The following is a 20,511-nucleotide window of genomic DNA, read 5'->3' on the forward strand; positions in this document are numbered from 1 at the left end:
CCCACCCTGTCAATTGCAGATAAGGCCATCTCTGACCATTTCCTTGTATCGCTCTTCACCCACATCCACTTTCCTCCACCCAACCTGATTTCCTTCTGCTTCCGCCCCTGTAAAAAAACTTTCTCCCAACTCTCTTACAACTGCATTTATCAACTCCAAACTGTCCAGCCTTTGGCCCTCCATTCACCATGACATTTCTACAGCCACCGATCTGCTCAACCAGACGCTCACCACCATCTTTGATGCCCTAGTCCCTATTAAAACCAATACTCTCTCTCACCCTAGCAATTCCCCCTGGTACGGCCATCATCATCGCTCCCTGAATCCAAGAGGCGTAGATTTGAATGGATGTGGCGGACAACTGGTTTAGCCATTCACCGCCAGGCTTGGCTGGACCAGATAAAGCATTATCGGGTCCTACTCTTGTCTGCCAAAACTGCTAACTATTCCAGGATCATTCTGCAATGCAAAGAGAAACTCCGGCTACTATTCTCTGCTGCTAACCATCTTCTGAAACCTCTCTCCCCTGTCTCCACCACACTCACTTCCAACAACGTGCAAGAAGCTCTTGTCTCAAAGATTGAGACGATCGGATCAGCTGCCTCTGCCATTTCCCTTTCTTCCCCTAGTCCACCGGGCCAAACTTCCTCTGATGTTCCCCCCTGCCTTAGCCCTAAACTCACATCTTTCTCCAGTTTCTCTCTGATCTCCCCTCTTGATCATTCCACACTCATATTGTCCATAAGACCCACTTCCTGCTCCCTTGACTCTATTCCCACTAAACTGCTGACCACCCAACTTCTTTTTCTGACTCCCATGTTAGCTAACATTGTTAATAGTTCTCTCTCCTCAGGTACCCTCTCCTTCAAATCTGCCGTCATCACCCCTCTCCTCAAAAAAACAACCTTCGATCCCACTGTGCTTGCAAGCTACCACCCCATCTCCAACCTCCCTTTCCCTTCCAAAGTTCTTGAATGTGTTGTCACCTCCCAAATCCATGCCCATCTTTCCTGAAATTCTATGTTTGAATCCTTTCAATCTGGTTTCTGCCCCTGCCACAGTACCGAAACATCTCTGATCAAAATCACAAATAACATTCTTTGTGACTGTGACAAAGGTAAACAATCCTTCCTTGTCCTTTATCGACCTGTTTGTAGTCTTTGACGCGGTTGACGACTCCATCCTCCTCCAACGCCTCTCCACCATCATCCAGCTGTGTGGGATTGCACTCACCTGGTTTCATTCTTATCTATCTAATCGTAGCCATAAAATCACCTGCAATGACTTCTCTTCCCAGGCCTGCATTGTTACCTCTGGTGTCCCCCAAGGATCCAGCCTTGGCCCCCTCCTATTTCTCATCTATATGCTGCCCTTTGGTGACATCATCAAAAACATGGCGTCAGTTTCCACATGTACGCTGATGACACCCAGCTCTACTTCACCACCACGTCTCGACCCTTTCATGGTCTCTAAATTGTCAGACTGCTTGTTCGACATCCAGTACTGGAAGAGCAGAAATTTTCTCCAATTAAATATTGGGAAGACCAAAGCCATTGTCTTTGGTAGCCGCCACAAACTGCGTTCCCTAGCCACCGACTCCATCCCTCTCCCTAGCATCTGTCTGAGGCTGAACTAGACTGTTTGCAACCTAGGTGTCATATTTGACCCTGAAATGAGCTTCCGGCTACATATCCGCAACATAACTAAAACCGCTTATTTCCACCTCCGTAACATTGCCCGTCTCCATCCCTGCCTCAGCTCATCTGCTTCTGAAACCCTCATCCATGCCTTTGTTATCTCGAGACTTGACGACTCCAACTCCAAAGCATTCCTGGCTGGCCTCCCATATTCTACTTTACATAAACTTGAGGTCATCCAAAACTCGGCAGCCCGTGTCCCAACTCGCACCAAGTCCCGTTCACCCATCACCCTTGTGCTCACTGACCTACTTTGGCTCTCGGTTAAACAACGCCTCGATTTCAAAATTCCCATCCTTGTTTTTAAATCCCTCCATGGCCTCGCCCCTCCCTATCTCTGTACTCTCCTTCAACCTCACAACTCCCCAAGATATCTGCGCTCCTCAAATTCTGCCCTCTTGAGCATCCCTGATTATAACTGCTCAACCATCAGTGGCCATGACTTCAGCTGCCTCGGCCCTAAGCTCTGGAACTCTCTCCCTAAATCTTTCCACCTCTTTCCTCCTTTTAGATGCTCCTTAAAACCTACCTCTTTTACCAACCTTTTGGTCATCTGTCCTAATTTCTTCTTATTTGGCTCGTGGTCAAAATTATTTTTTGTCTTACAACACTCCTGTGAAGCGCCTTGGGCCGTTTTACTATGTTAAAGGCGCTATATAAATACAAGTTGCTGCTGTTGTAACTTCGGTTGAAAGTCTTCAGAAACAGTGCAAATGGCCATCATTGCTGTTTCTCCAGGGTTTCCAGCATTCCCCTTCTGAAGTTATGGCAGGGGGTGGGAGAACCCGCATGAAAATTGCAAGCATCCATTTGTAACACCCCAGGAAAAATAATAAATTGCTGGAGATTTCCAGAATATTTATGTTCCAAAAACAGGCAATCCAACTATTCACAATGAGAGAAGCTTCAATTAAATTAGGAGAAAAATTCAACTAGGTTCAAGGTTAGTTTCTTCGTAAATGCTCTGGTATTAGGGAAAATCCATCTAAATCATGGAAAGTCACATTTTCAGATCAACAAAAAGCTTGGTTTTTCAAATATATGAAGTGTGCTGGAAGTAACAAACATTCTCTGAAGCTCACAGTGCGAATTTCTGGGCTGTTTACATCCTTGGGTCTTGATCACTGATGCAATCAGTGTCATGGTTCAAGATTCTTTGGCTATTTTACCACTAGAAAACTTGAACTTGAGTGGTTAATAACGTGTATTTTGAAACACACGCTAGAAAATTTGTCAAGCAGCAACATACCCTAAGGGGAGAATCTCTGCTGTGGTCAGGGAGTTTGTGCTTTTACATTAAGTTATGTGCCCACCAAAGTGGGCTACCATATGCGTGGTCTTTATAGTATACCTGTTTAAGACGTAGACATCCAATACTGAACACAAGGAAGATACACTGTTACACTCCTGGGTCCCAGATGTAGGACAGTGGGACTCAACTTCCATGAAAACGTTACTGACAACACTCAACACAAGATATCTGTGTGGAACCCAAACACATAACAATCAGTAGCTAATGAATTGCCTGCTATTAGCCCAGATGTCATTCAATCATATAGAAGTAGATGAAGTTATACCTTTACAAACGCAGGATAGCTCAGATGAATACGTGGCTTGAGGAGTGGTGCAGAAGGGAGGGATTCAAATTCCTGGGACATTGGAACCGGTTGTGGGGGAGATGGGACCAGTGTAAACCAGACGGTCTGTACCTGGGCAGGACCGGAACCAATGTCCTAGGAGGATTGTTTGCGAGTGCTATTGGGGAGAGGTTAAACTAATATGGCAGGGGGATGGGAACCTATGTAGGGAGACAGAGGGAAGTAGAATGGGGGCAGAAGCAAAAGATAGAAAGAAGAAAAGTAAAAGTGGAGGGTAGAGAAACCCAAGGCAAAAAGCAAAAAGGGCCACATTACAGCAAAATCCTAAAGGGGCAAAGGGTGTTTAAAAGACAAGCCTGAAGGCTCTGTGCTTCAATGCGAGAAGTATTCAGAATAAGGTGGACGAATTAACTGTGCAGATAGCAGTTAACGGATATGATGTAATTGGCATCATGGAGACATGGCTCCAGGGTGACCAAGGCTGGGAACTCAACATCCAGGGGTATTCAACATTTAGGAAGGATAGACAGAAAGGAAAAGGATGTGGAGTGGCGTTGATGGTTAAAGAGGAAATTAATGCAATAGTGAAGAAGGACATTAGCTTGGATTATGTGGAATCTGTATGGGTGGAGCTATGAAATACCAAAGGGCAGAAAACGCTCGTGGGAGTTGTGTACAGACCACCAAACAGTAGTAATGAGGATGGGGACAGCATTAAACAAGAAACATAGAAACATAGAAAATAGGTGCAGGAGTAGGCCATTCGGCCCTTCTAGCCTGCACTGCCATTCAATGAGTTCATGGCTGAACATTCAACTTCAGTACCCCATTCCTGCTTTCTCGCCATACCCCTTGATCCCCCTAGTAGTAAGGACCTCATCTAACTCCTTTTTGAATATATTTAGTGAATTGGCCTCAACAATTAGGGATGCGTGCAATAAAGGTACAGCAGTTATCATGGGCAACTTTAATCTACATGTTGACTGGGTTAACCAAACTGGTAGCAATGCGGTGGACGAGGATTTCCTGGAGTGTATTAGGGATGGTTTTCTGGACCAATATGTTGAGGAACCAACTAGAGGGCTGGCCATCCTAGACTGGGTGATGTGTAATGTGAAAGGACTAATTAACAATCTTGTTGTACGAGGCCCCTTGGGGAAGAGTGACCATAATATGGTAGAATTCTTTATTAAGATGGAGAGTGACACAGTTAATTCAGAGACTAGGGTCCTGAACTTGGGGAAAGGTAACTTCGATGGGTATGAGACGTGAATTGGCTAGAACAGACTGGCGAGTGATACTTAAAGGGTTGATGGTGGATAGGCAATGGCAAACATTTAAAGATCACGTGGTTGAACTTCAACAATTGTACATCCCTGTCTGGAGTAAAAATAAAACGGGGAAGGTGGCTCAATCGTGGCTAACAAGGGAAATTAAGGATAGTGTTAAATCCAAGGAAGAGGCATATAAAGTGGCCAGAAAAAGCAGCAAACCTGAAGACTGGGAAAATTTTGTAATACACCGAGGAGGACAAAGGGTTTAATTAGGAGGGGGAAAATAGAGTACGAGAGGAAGCTTGCCGGGAACATAAAAACTAACTGCAAAAGCTTCTATAGATATGTGAAGAGAAAAAGATTAGTGAAAACAAACAGATCCCTTGCAATCAGATTCAGGTGAATTTATAATGGGAAACAAAGAAATGGCAGACCAGTTAAACAAATACTTTGGTTCTGTCTTCATGAAGGAAGTCACAAATAACCTTCCAGAAATACTAGGGAACCGAAGGTCTAGTGAGAAGGAGGAACTGAAGGATATCCTTATAAAGCGGGAAATTGTGTTGGGGAAATTGATGGGATTGAAGACCAATAAATCCCCGGGGCCTGATAGTCTGCATTCCAGAGTACTTAAGGAAGTGGCCACAGAAATAGTGGATGCATTGGTGATCATTTTCCAACAGTCTATCGACTCTGGATCAGTTCCTATGGACTGGAGGGTAGTTAATGTAACAGCACTGTTTAAAAAAGGAGGGAGAGAGAAAATGGGTAATTATAGACGAGTTAGCCTGACATCAGTAGTGGGGAAAATGTTGGAATCAATTATTAAAGATGAAATAGCAGCGCATTTGGAAAGCAGTGACAGGATCGGTCAGCATGGATTTATGAAAGGGAAATCATGCTTTACAAATCTTCTGGAACTTTTTGAGGATGTAATTAGTAGAGTGGACAAAGGAGAACCAGTGGATGTGGTGTATTTGGACCTTCAAAAGGCTTTTGACAAGGTTCCACACAAGAGATTGGTGTGCAAAATCAAAACACATGGTATTGGTAATGTACTGATGTGGATAGGGAACTGGTTGGCAGACAGGAAGCAGAGAGTCGGGATAAATGGGTCCTTTTCAGAATGGCAGGCAGTGACTAGTGGGGTGCCGCAGGGCTCAGTGCTGGGACCCCAGCTCTTCACAATATACATTAATGATTTAGATGAAGAAATTGAGTGTAATATCTCCAGGTTTGCAGATGACACTAAACTGGGTGGCGGTGTGAACTGTGAGGACGACGCTAAGAGGCTGCAGGCTGACTGGACAGGTTAGGTGAGTGGGTAAATGCATGGCAGATGCAGTATAATGTGGATAAATGTGAGGTTATCCACTTTGGTGGCAAAAGCATGAAGGCAGAATATTATCTGAATGGCAGCAGATTAAGAAAGGGGGAGGTGCAATGAGATTTGGGTGTCATGGTTCATCAGTCATTGCAAGTTGGCATGCACGTACAGCAGGCGGTGAAGAAGGCAAATGGTATGTTGACCTTCATTTGGATTTGAGTATAGGAGCAGGGAGATCTTACTGCAGTTGTACAGAGCCTTGGTGAAGCCTCATCTGGAATATTGTGTTCAGTTTTGGTCTCCTAATCTGAGGAAGGATGTTCTTGCTATTGAGGGAGTGCAGCAAAGGTTCACCAGACTGATTTCCGGGATGGCGGGACTGACATATGAGGAGAGACTGGATCAACTGGGCCTTTGTACACTGGAGTTTAGAAGGATGAGAGGGGATCTCATAGAAACGTATAAGATTCTGACGGGACTGGACAGGTTAGATGCAGGAAGAATGTTCCCAATGATGGGGAAGTCCAGAACCAGAGGACACAGTATTAGGATAAGGGGTAGGCCATTTAGGACTGAGATGAGGAGAAACTTCTTCACTCAGAGAGTTGTTAACCTGTGGAATTCCCTGCCGCAGAGAGTTGTTGATGCCAGTTCATTGGATATATTCAAGAGGGAGTTAGATATGGCCCTTATGACTAAAGGGATCAAGGGGTATGGAGAGAAAGCAGGAAAGGGGTACCGAGGGAATGATCAGCCATGATCTTATTGAATGGTGGTGCAGGCTCGAAGGGCCGAATGGCCTACTCCAGCACATATTTTCTATATTTCTATGTTTCAAATACAATATTCTCTCATTTTATTGAGCAAGAAACATAAAAGTCTATCTTTAAAAAAATTCTGTGTTCGGGTACAAATAACATCTTGCTTTGGGACACCTGGAAAACGTACTTCAGGTTGTGTTATCTCTTTTGCTTCCAAAATGAAAAAAAAGTATAAAACAAATAGAAAAGATTAAAATGAAACAAAAGCTCCCGAGAAACAATTTGCCTCTAACAATGACCTCTTGATCTGAAATCACCTCACAGAAAAGTTAGGAAGGGAATGTGCACTCTTATCTAGTGCAACAAAACTTGCCTCATTCTGCTGAGGACAAAGGTGCTGATACAGCAGACTAACTCCAAGTAAATTTGCTTCCGAAAAGTAATGCTGAAACTCTTATCAATACAGAAATAAATGAGCAATCTTTTACCCTGACCCAGCAGAAATAAACGCAGTTTTTGATTCTTTCAATAAAAAACTGAATTTGTTGAAATGCTACCCATGAACCCCACCATGGATAATAACATAAGAATATAAGAAATAGGAGCAGGAGTAGGCCATACGGCCCCTCGAGCATGCTCCGCCATTTACTAAGATCATGTCTGATCTGATCATGGACTCAGCTCCACTTCCCCGCCTGCTCCCCATAACCCCTTATCTCCTTATCGCTTAAGAAACTGTCTATTTCTGACTTAAATTTATTCAATGACCCAGCTTCCACAGCTCTCTGAGGCAGCGAATTCCACAGATTAACAACCCTCTGAGAGAAGAAATTTCTCCTCATCTCTGTTTTAAATGGGCGGCCCCTTATTCTAAGATCATGCCCTCTAGTTCTCGTCTCCCTCATCAGTGGAAACATCCTCCACCTTGTCAAGCCCCCTCATAATCTTATACGTTTCGATAAAATCACCTCTCATTCTTCTGAATTCCAATGAGTAGAGGCCCAACCGTCTCGACCTTTCCTCATAAGTCAACCCCCTCATCCTTGGAATCAACCTAGTGAACCTTCTCTGAACTGCCTCCAAAGCAAGTATATCCTTTCGTAAATATGGAAACCAAAACTGTACGCAGTATTCCAGGTGTGGCCTCGCCAATACCTTATATAGCTGTAGCAAGACTTCCCTGCTTTTATACTCCATCCCCTTTGCAATAAAGGCCAAGATACCATTGGCCTTCCTGATCACTTGCTGTACCTGCATACTATCCTTTTGTGTTTCATGCACAAGTACCCCCAGGTCCTGCTGTACTGCAGCACTTTGCAATCTTTCTCCATTTAAATAATAACTTTGTCTTTGATTTTTTTCTGCCAAACTGCATGACCTCACACTTTCCAACATTATACTCTATCTGCCAAATTTTTGCCCAGTCACTTGGCCTGTCTATGTCCTTTTGCAGATTTTTTGTGTCCTCCTCACACATTGCTTTTCCTCCCATCTTTGTATCGTCAACAAACTTGGCTACGTTACACTCAATCCCTTCTTCCAAGTCGTTTATATAGATTGTAAATAGTTGGGGTCCCAGCACTGATCCCTGCGGCACCCCACTAGTTACTGGTTGCCAACCAGAGAATGAACCATTTATCCCGACTCTCTGTTAGTTAGCCAATCCTCTATCCATGCTAATATATTACCCCCAACCCCGTAATCTTTTATCTTGTGCAGTAACCTTTTATGTGGCACCTTGTCAAATGCCTTCTGGAAGTCCAAATACACCATATCCACTGATTCCCCTTTATCCACCCTGTTCGCTACATCTTCAAAGAACTCCAGCAAATTTGTCAAACATGACTACCCCTTCACAAATCCATGCTGATTCTGCCTGACCGAATTTTGCTTTTCCAAATGTCCTGCTACTGTTTCTTTAATAATGGACTCCAACATTTTCCCAACCACAGATTTTATGGTAAATGGTCTATAATTTCCTGCTTTTTGTCTGCTTCCTTTTTTAAATTGGCAGTTTTCCAATCTGCTGAGACCTCCCCAGAATCCAGGGGATTTTGGTAAATTACAACCAATGCATCCACAATCCCTGCCGCTACTTCCCTTAAAGACCATGCAAGCCATCGGGTCCAGGGGATTTATCTGTCTTTAGTCCCATTATCTTACTAAGTACCACCTCCTTAGTGATTGTGATTGTGTTAAGTTCCTCCCCCGCTATAGCCCCCAGACTATTCACTGTCGGAATATTGTTAGTGTCCTCTACCATAAAGACTGATACAAAATATTTGTTCAGAATTTCTGCCATCTCCATGTACCCCATTACTAATTCCCCGGTCTCGTCCTCTAAGGGACCAACATTTACTTTAGCCACCCTTTTCCTTTTTATATACCTATAGAAACTCTTGCTATCTGTTTTTATATTTTGTGTGAGTTTACTTTCATGGTCTATCTTCCCTTTCTTAATCATTTTTTTAGTCGTTCTTTGCTGGCATTTAAAAACTTCCCAGTCTTCTGTCCTCCCACTAGTTTTGGCCACTTTGTATGTCCTTGTTTTTAATTGGATACCGTCTTTTATTTTTTTAGTTAGCCACGGATGGCTATCTTTTCTCTTGCACCCTTTCCTCCTCACTGGAATATATTTTTCTTGAGAGTTCTGAAATATCTCCTTGAATGTACACCACTGTTCATCACCGTCCTACATTTTAATCTATTTTCCCAGTCCACTTTACCCAACTATTCCCTCATACCTTCATAGTCTCCTTTATTTAAGCTTAGTACGCTTGTTCGAGATCTAATTTTCTCACCCTCCATCTGAATTTGAAATTCAATCATGCTATGATCACTCATTCTGAGGGGATCCTTTACTGTAAGATTGTTTATTAATCCTGTCTCATTATACAGGACCAGATCTAAGATAGCTTGTCCCCGGTTGGTTCCGTGACATACTGCTCAAGGAACCCGTCCCTTACGCACTCTATAAATTCCTCCTCAAGGCTATCCTGACCAATTTGATTTGTCCAATCAATATGGAGACTAAAATCACCCATGATTATTGCTGTTCCCTTTTTACAAGCCCCCACTATTTCCGAGTTTATGCTCCGACCAACAGAGTTGCTACTGTTAGGGAGCCTATAGATTATGCCCACCAGTGACTTTTTCCCCTTATTGTTCCTTATCTCCACCCAAACTGTTTCAACACCCTGATCATTTGAGCCAATATCGTTTCTTACTATTGCAGTGATTCTATCCTTCATCAGTAGAGCTACCCCATCTCCTTTTCCTTTCTAACTGTCCTTCTGAATTGTCAAGTACACCTGAATATTTAATTCCCAGTCCTGATCATCTTGCAACCACGTCTCTGTAATGGCTATCAGGTCATACCCATTTGTCTCAATTTGTGCCATAAACTCATCTATTGTGTTACAAATGCTACGTGCATTTAGACAAAGTGCCTTTAAGTTTGTTTTTTTAATCCTTTTTTCCTGCTTGTTTCCTCTCTCCTTCAAACTCACTTTCTTTATTTTTGCTTTCTAATTTCAGCTTTGTTCCCCTCCCTACTGAATCTATTCTCAGGTTCCCATCCCTCTGCCAAGCTAGTTTAAACCCTCCCCAACAGCACTAGCAAACCACCCCCCTCCCCTCCCCTCCGCGAGGATATTGGTCCCGGCTCCAGCTTGTACAGGTCCCACCTCCCCCAGAAGCGGTCCCAATGCCTCAGGAAACTAAAGCCCTCCCGCCTGCACCATCTCTCCAGCCACGTATTCATCTGCTCTAGCTTCCTATTTCTGTACTCACTAGCTCGTGGCGCTGGGAGTAATCCAGAGATTACTACCTTTGAGGTCCTGCTTTTTAATCTCTCTCCTTGCTCCCTAAACTCTGCCTGCAGGACCTCATCCCTCTTTCTACCTATGTCATTGGTTGTGGACCATGACCTCTGGCTGTTCACCCTCTCCCCCCAGAATGCCCTGCAGCTGCTCAGTGACATCCTTGACCCTGGCACCAGGGAGGCAACATACCATCCTGGAGTCACGTCTGCGGCCGCAGAATCGCCTGTCTGCTCCCCTGACTATTGAATCCCCTACCAATATAGCTCTTCCATTCTTCTTCCTCCCCCCCTTGCAGTTGAGAATGAGCTTGATGCGAGTGATAAACCCATGGAAGACATTCTTGGAAGGAATGCAATCTTTAATATGCCTCTAGGTAAGTCAATGGATCTAAATAGTTCTCTGGATTCCAATGTCAAGAATTCTTATGAAAGATGTGCTCTTAGGAGTCTTTGGAGAAGTACTGAAGGTTTCAAAGACTTATGGAATTCAAAATAATTCACTATTTATAAAGTGGGCTTTCCCCTCCATGTCTACATAAGAACCTATGAAAGGATGCATGTTGGTAGTGATGTGTGACAGAACATTACTACATATATTCTCGAATTGTACTGGTCAAACATATAGAGAACCATATCCAAAATACTTGCCTGTCCCTTCCTAATGGTGCTTCCAGGGCATTTAGAAATACTTGCATCCAAACATAAGGAGGAATTAATTCCACTTCTAACTTTGCTTGTCACAGTTAAAAGAATAATTCTGCGACACTGAAAATCCCTGAATGCACCATCAGTAGATGAACGGAGGAAGTTTGGGCCCAGAGTTATCAAAATGATTGTTGCCATCAATGTAAAGTAACTACTCGAAAATGAGGCGGTATTCTTTGACAAATGTGATCAAAATAATCCTATCTGTCTTTAAAGGCGCATGATTAAGAGCTAAATTTACACACAGAATTTGTTGTAAATTCATTGAAGATTTAAGTTCTGAACATGATACTGAAAAGCAAATCATAACAATATGGTGAAATCATGAGATAGAAGGAAACCATTACAAACATCCCTGATTTTACAATTTCAGGTAATTAACTTGTCTGATTGATGAATTCATTAAACCTAACTGCCAGTTTTAAGATAGTCTAGCAGAGTAGGGTGGGGAAAAATGAAATAGGAGCCAGTGAGTGAAGGCACAAAAGGTGGCGAGGGAGATGCCAGAGTCTGGTCTGTTCAGAATCAGCTTTTCTTTTCTCGCTTCTCTAACTTCCATGGCAGCATTTCTATCACTCATTCACAAGTATGATAAGGTACAAAACAATTCCAATCAGTTAAATCTGCGTCACTACTCAATGTTGTAAATCTCATCGGCATCATTGTTACGATAATAATCCTTGTTTTGTCTCAAATACTGCTAACAGAAAATCTCACCAAAATGAGGACATGCTCAATGAATAACTGTGTGGCATCCTGTTCTCAGTAGTAACTATAACATCAACATTTTCTTGGTTCTAAGACAAAAATGTTGTGAAGAAAAAATTAAATCTTACATTAGGTATATACTTTGGGGCATCTGTCGAGTATTTGTGGCAACATAAGAACATAAGAAATAGGAGCAGGAGTAGACCATTTAGCCCCTCTAGCCTGCCCCACAATTCAATAAGATCATGGCTGATCTGATCTTGGCCTCAACTCCACTTTTCTGCCTGTCCCCCATAACCCTGGACTCCCCTGTAGTTCAAAAATCTGTCAATCTCCGCTTTGAATATATTCAATGACTCAGCCTCCACAGCTCTCTGGGGCAGAGAGTTCCAAAGATTCACGACCCTGTGAGAGAAGAAATTCCTCCTCATCTCGGTCTTAAATGGGCGACCCCTTATTCTGAAACTATGCCCCCAAGTTCCCACGAGGGGAAACATCCTCTGAGCATCTATCCTGTCAAGCCCCCTCAGAATCTTACATGTTTCAATAAGATCACCTCTCATTCTTCTAAACTCCAATGAGGACAGGCCCAATCTGGTCAACCTTTCCCCCCAAGAGAACCCCTTCATCTCAGGAATCAAACTAGTGAACCTTCTCTGAACTGCCTCCAATGCAAGTATCTCCCTCCTTAAATAAGAAGACCAAAACTGTACACAATACTCTAGGTGTGGTCTCACCAATGCCATGTACAGTTGTAGCAAGACTTCCCTAATTTATACTCCATCCACCTTGCAATAAAGGGCAACATTCCATTTGCCTTCCTAATTAATTGCTGTACCTGAATGCTAACTTTTCATATACGAGGACATCCAGATTCCTCTGTACCGCAGCATTCTGCTGTCTCCCTCCATTTAAATAATATTTTGCTTTTCTATTCTTCCTACCAAAATGGATAATCTCACATTTTCCCACAAGATACTCCATCTGCCAAATTTTTGCCCACTCACTTAACCTGTCTATATTATCCCTTTGCAGATTCTTTGTGCCTCCCCACAACTTGCTTTCCCACCTATCTTTGTATTGTCAGCAAATTTGGCTACTGTACACTTGATTCCTTCTACCAAGTCATTAATATAGATTGTAAATAGTTGAGGCTCCAGCACTGATTCCTGTGGCACCCCACTAGTTACAGTTTGCCAACCTGAAAATGACCCATTTATCCCGATTCTCTGTTTTCTGTTAGTTAGCAAATCCTCTATCCATGCTAACATATTACCCCCAACACCATGAGCTCTTATCTTGTGCAGTAACCTTTTATGTGGCACCTTATCGAAAGCGTTTTGGAAATTCAACTATACTACATCTACTGGTTCCCCTTTATCCACCCCGCTCATTACATCCTCAAAAAACTCTAATAAATTTGTCAAACACGATTTCCCTTTCATAAAACCATGTTGACTCTGCTTGATTGTATTATGATTTTCTAAATGTCCTGGTGCTGCTCCCTTAATGATGGATTCCAGCATTTTCCCAATGACAGATGTTAGTGTACACAAATTAAAGACCAGTTAGCCTACGTGTAGATGATACAAATGGGACAATGAAGATGGTGCTTAAACAGTATAACAGTTTTACATTTCAATATAATGCACTTATCAATTAACTCCCTCCTCATAGCAGAAATACTTACATTCTAAGGAGGCCCTTGTAAAATGGTCTGGTGAAAAAGGCATCGAGCAGATACTGATGGATAAGAGCAAGGCCAAGGATTCGACCACTGAACCGGAACCTAAAACAGGAACAGGTACAGAGTTTAAGTTGCTTTTAGATATTGGCAAATTATACATCACATCAGTGTTTTGTTTTGTTAAAATGCCTCTTCATAGGTTTGAGATTACTTACTCATAGACTAGCAATATACAGACTGTTGCACTAGCTACACCAACAATAACTTGCCTTTATATAGCGGCTGTGCTGAGGCCTTAAACTCGGGAAAACCCTCCCTAAACTTCTTTATCCTCCTTTAAGATGCTCCTCTCAACATTCAATTGATAATTTTTTGTATTCGTGTAAATTACTGAAACCTTTGTTTAAATATTTTGAAAGGTATCATTTTGACAGCTCCTACTGGCTTTTATCTATCAAGTTTATGGTTAAATTACAATAGAACAAATGTTGAACTCTGAAGGATTTGTATCGCAGTGGATCCACTTAAGGTCAGTTCTGGTAACATCAAACAGTGCACAACTTAGTGGGACGTTTCCATGAGCAACACCATTTTCAGTCCCTGTAAAGTAAATAGGTGTTATGTGAAGATTGCAGATCTTTTACAGCAACTAAGTTGGTTATTAGTCACCACACGGAATGTAGCTAGAAAATCTTTTTTTTCAAAATCACAGCAGTATTAAACATTGTATAATAACACCTTTGGCTTTTCTTACAAGCTATTTTCAACAATGGTAGACATGTTGAAGACCAGAAATAAATGGAGACTTGCAGTCCTGCCTTGATTGTGGAGATGGGCCACTGCTTGATGACAGTAGCTTCAAGGATAACGACATTACCTCTGAAAAACAGTGGTCACAGCCTCATGGAGGTAGGTGGTGGGTTTCATGAAGACTGTTGGCCTGCTGTTAGAATTTGGCAACATCTCTATATAGATGGCAGAAAATTTAGGGCAGCAGTGTCCTCACAAGGCATCATAGAAGAACATAAGAACATAAGAAATAGGAACAGGAGTAGGCCATACGGCCCCTCGAGCCTGCTCTGCCATTCAATAAGATCATGGCTGATCTGATCATGGACTCAGCTCCACTTCCCTGTCCGCTCCCAATAACCCCTTATCCCCTTATTATTTAAGAAACTATCTATTTCTGTCTTAAATTTATTCAATATCCCAGCTTCCACAGCTCTCTGAGGCAGCAAATTCCACAGATTTACAACCCTCTGAGAAAAGACATTTCTCCTCATCTCAGTTTTAAATGGGCGGCCCCTTATTCTAAGATCATGCCCTCTAGTTCTAGTCTCCCCCATCAGTGGAAACATCCTCTCTGCATCCACTTTGTCAAGCCCCTTCATAATCTTATACATTTTGATAAGATCACTGTCATGTATGTAACCATCATGTAACGGTAACCTTCATGTAACTGTAACCTTCATGCAACTCTGTACACTGTACTTATACCCGAGAAATGCACACCCTGACAACAGGGGGTGAACTTGTGGGAGACACTCCTCATCTGTGTTTCCAGATATAAAAGGGGAGGTCCCACCCAGGGTCAGGACTCCTTGGTCCTGCGGAATAAAGGTTAAGGTCACGTAGTGACTGTGTATGCAGTACATGCCTCGTGTGAGTTTGTAGTAAGGTGCAGGGACACCACATTTGGCGAGGAGAAACGGGAATCACCAAACCATGAGGATAGCCACCGGTAGCAGAGAGGAACGTTACTGTGTGGGTGACGACTGGGACGACTTCGTGGAGAGACTCCAACAGAGCTTTGTCACGAAGGACTGGCTGGGAGCGGCAGCGGCTGACAAGCGGAGGGCGCATCTACTGACCAGCTGCGGGACACAGACATATGTGCTGATGAAAGACCTGCTCGCACCCCAAAAGCCAGTGAACAAGTTCTTTGATGAGCTCAGCCAGCTGATCAGTGAGCATCTCAAACCAGCGAGTAGCGTACACGTGGCCCGGCACCGGTTCTACACACACTGGTGTTGGGAGGGACAAAACATCTCGGACTTCGTTGCGGACCTGCGGCGCTTGGCCAGTCTCTGTAAGTTCACAGGCACCTGCGGGGGTGGGAGATGCTAAGTGATTTCTTCATTGACTGCATTAATCATGCCGGGATTTTCAGGAAGCTCATAGAGACCAAGGACTTGACTTTAGAAGGGGCGGCGTTGATAGCTCAGACGTTCATGGCAGGGGAAGAGGAGACCAAACTAATTTACGCGCACAGCCCTGGTCCCAACGTGGCGATGGACCAGGGAGTTAACATGGTGAACGCGGCTCGGGACCCCGAGGCAGGCAAGGGCATTTTGAAACCACCCAGGCAGCAACAGACTCTAGGGTGGGCCCGCAACAGGGACAATGGAAAGGGGATCGGCAATTCACGCCATCACGAGGAACAATGCGTCCCGCGATGGGACCATTAACACCCACCATTAGAGTGCCTAGAAACAACCAAATGGGCAATCAGAGAGGAATGCCTGGTAACAGTCCTTTTGTTAACAACAATCTCAGCTCATGCTGGACGTGCGGGGGTAGACAGACTGTGAAAAGCTGCAGGTTTCAGCAATATACATGTAGGATTTGTAACGTCAGTGAACACTTGGCCAGGATGTGCAAAAAGGCTGTAGCGAGGCTAATCTGCGAGACACAGGAACCAGACGAGGGGTCTGCAATGCAGGATGATGCCTGGGTAAAAGCCATGGATGCTGAAGTTCAGCGGGTTCATGTGGCTGATGTCCACAGCTCATACACTAAAATGCCACCCATGATGATGAAAGTTTTATTGAATGGCATCCCAGTGCGCTTGGAGCTGTATACGGGAGCTAGCCAGTCATTTATTGGTCAGCGCCCCACAATTTGAGAGACTATGGCCACACAGAGCTAGCAGGTCCAAACTGAAATGCATTGACACGCAGCTATGGACGTACACCAAAGAGATCATCCCAGTGGTAGGCAGTGCAAACTTGGTGGTAACACATAATGAATGACAGAACCGGTTGCCACTCTGGATCGTCCCGGGAAATGGCCCCGCGCTCTTGGGGAGGAGTTGGCTGGCTGAGATGAACTGGAAATGGGGGGATATGCACGCCATTTCATCTGTGGAGCGAAGTTCATGCTCACAGGTCCTACAAAAATTCGGGTCACTGTTTCAACCCGGTGTCGGAAAGTTCAAGGGCACCAAAGTAGTGATATCCATCACTCCGGACGCCAGACCAGTGCACCACAAAGCCAGAGTGGTGCCGTATGTGATGCATGAGAAAATTGAAAGTGAATTGGACAGGCTGCTCAGACAGGGCATAATTTTGTCCGTTGAATTCAGTGACTGGGCAAGTCCCATCGTTTCTGTCCTTAAAGTGGATGGCTCGGACAGGATTTGTGGCGACTACAAAGCCACCATCAACCGAGTGTCGCTGTAAGACCAATACCCGCTCCCGAGAGCGGAGGACCTTTTTGCCACGCTGGCAGGTGGCAAGCTGTTCACGAAGCTAGACCTCACTTCGGCCTACATGACTCAGGAACTGGCTGAAGAATCCAAGCTTCTGAACACCATCATGACGCACAAGGGATTATTTATCTACAACAGGTGTCCGTTTGGCATTCGTTCGGCAGCAGCTATCTTTCAGAGAAACATGGAAAGCTTGCACAAATCCATTCCTGGAACAATCGTATTCCAAGACGACATCCTTATAACGGGTCGAGACACCGAGGAACACCTCCAGAACCTTGAGGAGGTGCTACGCCGACTGGACCAGGTAGGCTTGCGGCTGAAAAAGGCCAAGTGTGTGTTTTTGGCCCCAGAGGTCGAGTTTTTGGGCAGGAGGGTTGCCACAGACGGGATCCGGCCCACTGAATCAAAAATGGAGGCGATCCGCCGGGCGCCCAGGCCCAGCAACACGTTGGAGTTGCGATCATTCCTGGGACTTTTGAACTATTTCGGGAACTTTCTGCCGAACTTAAGCACATTGTTGGAGCAGTTACGCATGCTCCTGCGCAAAGATTGTGAATGGCTTTGGGGGGACTGTCAAGAACGGGCTTTCAATAAGGTGAGGAACCTGCTGTGTTCTAACAAACTGTTGACTTTGTATGACCCCTGTAAAAAACTGGTTTTAACGTGTGATGCATCATCCTACGGGGTTGGGTGTATGTTGCAGCAGGGTAATGATGACGGCCGACTCCAACCGGTGGCTTATGCCTCCAGGTCACTCTCCCAGGCAGAGCGTGGATACGGCATGGTCGAAAAGGAAGCACTCACTTGTGTTTACAGTGTGAAAAAGATGCACCAGTACCTTTTCGGCAGACGGTTCAAGCTAGAAACGGACCACAAGCCGTTAACATCCCTGTTGTCCGACAGTAAGACTGTCAATGCCAATGCGTCAGCTCGCATACAGCGATGAGCTCTCACGCTGGCTGTGTATGACTACACCATACGACACAGGCCAGGCACCGAAAATTGCGCTGACACGCTCAGCAGGCTCCCACTGGCCACCACTGAGGGGGCGTCGGAACAATGCGCTGAGATGGTCATGGCCGTTGAGGCTTTTGACACCACAGGCGCCCCCATCACAGCCCGCCAGATCAAACTCTGGACCAACAGAGACCCCCTCCTATCCATGATAAAGAAATGTGTTCTGACTGGGGATTGGGCGCCCACACACGGGGCGTGCCCCGAGGAGGTCAGACTGTTTCAGAGACGGATGGATGAGCTCTCCATCCAAGCCGACTGCCTGCTATGGGGCAGCCGGGTAGTCATGCCCCAGAAAGGATGGGAAGCGTTCATCAGGGATCTCCACAGCGAGCACCCTGGCATCGTGGTAATGAAGGCCATTGCCCGGTCACATGTATGGTGGCCAGGGATTGACTCAGACCTGGAACACTGGCTTCGCAGGTGCACGACGTGTGCCCAGCTGGGCAATGCCCCCAGGGAGGCCCCAGCCCCGTATTCACGTAGACTATGCGGGCCCGTTCATGGGGAAAATGTTCCTGATCGTTGTCGATGCATACTCGAAATGGATCGAGTGCATCATACTAAACTCGTGCACAGCATCCATCACCGTGGAGAGTCTGCGGACGGTTTTCGCGACCCACGGCTTGCCGGACATCCTGGTCAGCTACAATGGCCCATGTTTCACCAGCCATGAATTCCAGGAGTTTATGTCGGGCAATGGTATCAAACACGTCTGGACAGTGCCATTCAAGCCGGCTTCCAATGGCCAGGCGGAACGTGCGGTCCAAGTCATAAAACAGGGCATGCTACGCAACCAAGGACCCTCCCTTCAGTACCACCTATCGCGCCTTCTGCTGGCCTATAGGTCCCGCCTTCACTCGCTCACGGAACTCTTCATGAAATACACACTTAAAATGCGGCTGTCCCTCATTCACCCAGCCCTGGCAGACATTGTTGAGGGCATGCGCCAGTCCCAAACCGAGTTCCATGATCGAAACTCAAGGGGGAGGTGTATAGAAATGGATGACCCGGTATTTGTTCTTAACCATGCTTTCGGACCCAAGTAGCTTGAGGGCACAGTAATTGGCAAAGAAGGGAATAGGGTCATAGTGGTCAGACTAAACAATGGGCAGATATGCCGCAAACACTTGGACCAAGTAAAGAAAAGGTTCAGCACAGACACGGAGGAACCTGAAGAAGAGCATGAGATGTCACCCACACCACTGCCAGTGGACGAGCAACGAGGACAATCCACAGCATGCACAGTCCCTGCAGCCAGCCCGGACAGGCCGGAATCACCTCAGGTGACAGAGATGCATGCCAAGGCTCAGCCACCAGAGCTCCAACTGCGGCGCTCCACGAGAGAGCGTCGACCACCTGAAAGACTTAACCGTTGACACAAAAAGACGTGAGGGGGGAGATGATGTCATGTATGTAATCATCATGCAACGATAACCTTCATGTAACTGTAACCTTCATGCAACTCCTGTACACTGTACTTATAGCCTAGAAATGCACACCCTGACCACAGGGGGTGAACTTGTGGGAGACACTCCTCACCTGGGTTTCCCAGTATAAAAGGGGAGGTCCCACCCAGGGTCAGGATTCCTTGGTCCTGCGGAATAAAGGTTAAGGTCACATAGTGACTGTGTCTGCAGTACATGCCTCGTGTGAGTTTGTAGTAAGGTGCAGGGACACCACAATCACCTCTCATTGTTCTGAATTCTAATGAGTAGAGGCCCAACCTACTCAATCTTTCCTCATAAGTCAACCCCTTCATCTCCGGAATCAGCCTAGTGAATCTTCTCTGAACTGCCTCCAAAGCAAGTCTATCCTTTCATAAGTATGGAAACCAAAACTGCGCGCAGTATTCCAGGTGTGGCCTCACTAATAACCTGTATAGCTGTAGCAAGACTTCCCTGCTTTTATACTCCATCTCCTTTGCAATAAAGGCCCAGATTCCATTGGCCTTCCTGATCATTTGCTGTACCTGCATACTATCCTTTTGTGTTTCCTGCACAAATACCCCCAGGTCCTGTTGTACTGCAGCACTTTGCGATCTTTCTCCATTTAAATAATAACTTGCTCTTTGATTTTTTTTCTGCCAAAGTGCATGACCTCAGACTTTCCAATATTATACTCCATCTGCCAAATGTTTGCCCACTCACTTAGCTTGTCAATGTCCTTTTGCAGATTTTTTGTGTCCTCCTCACACATTGCTTTTCCTCCCATCTTTGTATTATCAGCAAACTTGGCTACGTTACACTCAGTCCCTTCTTCCAAGTCGTTAATATAGATTGTAAATAGTTGGGGTCCCAGCACTGATCCCTGCGGCACCCCACTAGTTACTGATTGCCAACCAGAGAATGAACCATTTAGCCCCTTGACTATCCATTGTCGGAATATTGTTAGTGTCCTCTACCATAAAGACTGATACAAAAT

At 45.0% G+C, this 20,511-nt stretch overlaps 1 protein-coding gene across 4 annotated transcripts in view; it reads right to left on the reverse strand.

Annotated features, from left to right (window-relative positions):
• hecw2a (HECT, C2 and WW domain containing E3 ubiquitin protein ligase 2a) overlaps positions 1-20,511 on the reverse strand; it is a 599,390-nt gene that overhangs the window by 100,957 nt on the left and 477,922 nt on the right. For all 4 annotated transcript variants that reach the window (XM_070875901.1, XM_070875903.1, XM_070875904.1 and 1 more), the window contains one exon: positions 13,584-13,682. In XM_070875901.1, the coding sequence (XP_070732002.1) occupies positions 13,584-13,682 (99 nt within the window). The remainder of the gene's footprint in view (positions 1-13,583; positions 13,683-20,511) is intronic.

The sequence above is a fragment of the Pristiophorus japonicus genome, chromosome 3 (assembly GCF_044704955.1).
Source record: "Pristiophorus japonicus isolate sPriJap1 chromosome 3, sPriJap1.hap1, whole genome shotgun sequence".
NCBI lineage: Eukaryota > Metazoa > Chordata > Chondrichthyes > Pristiophoridae > Pristiophorus > Pristiophorus japonicus.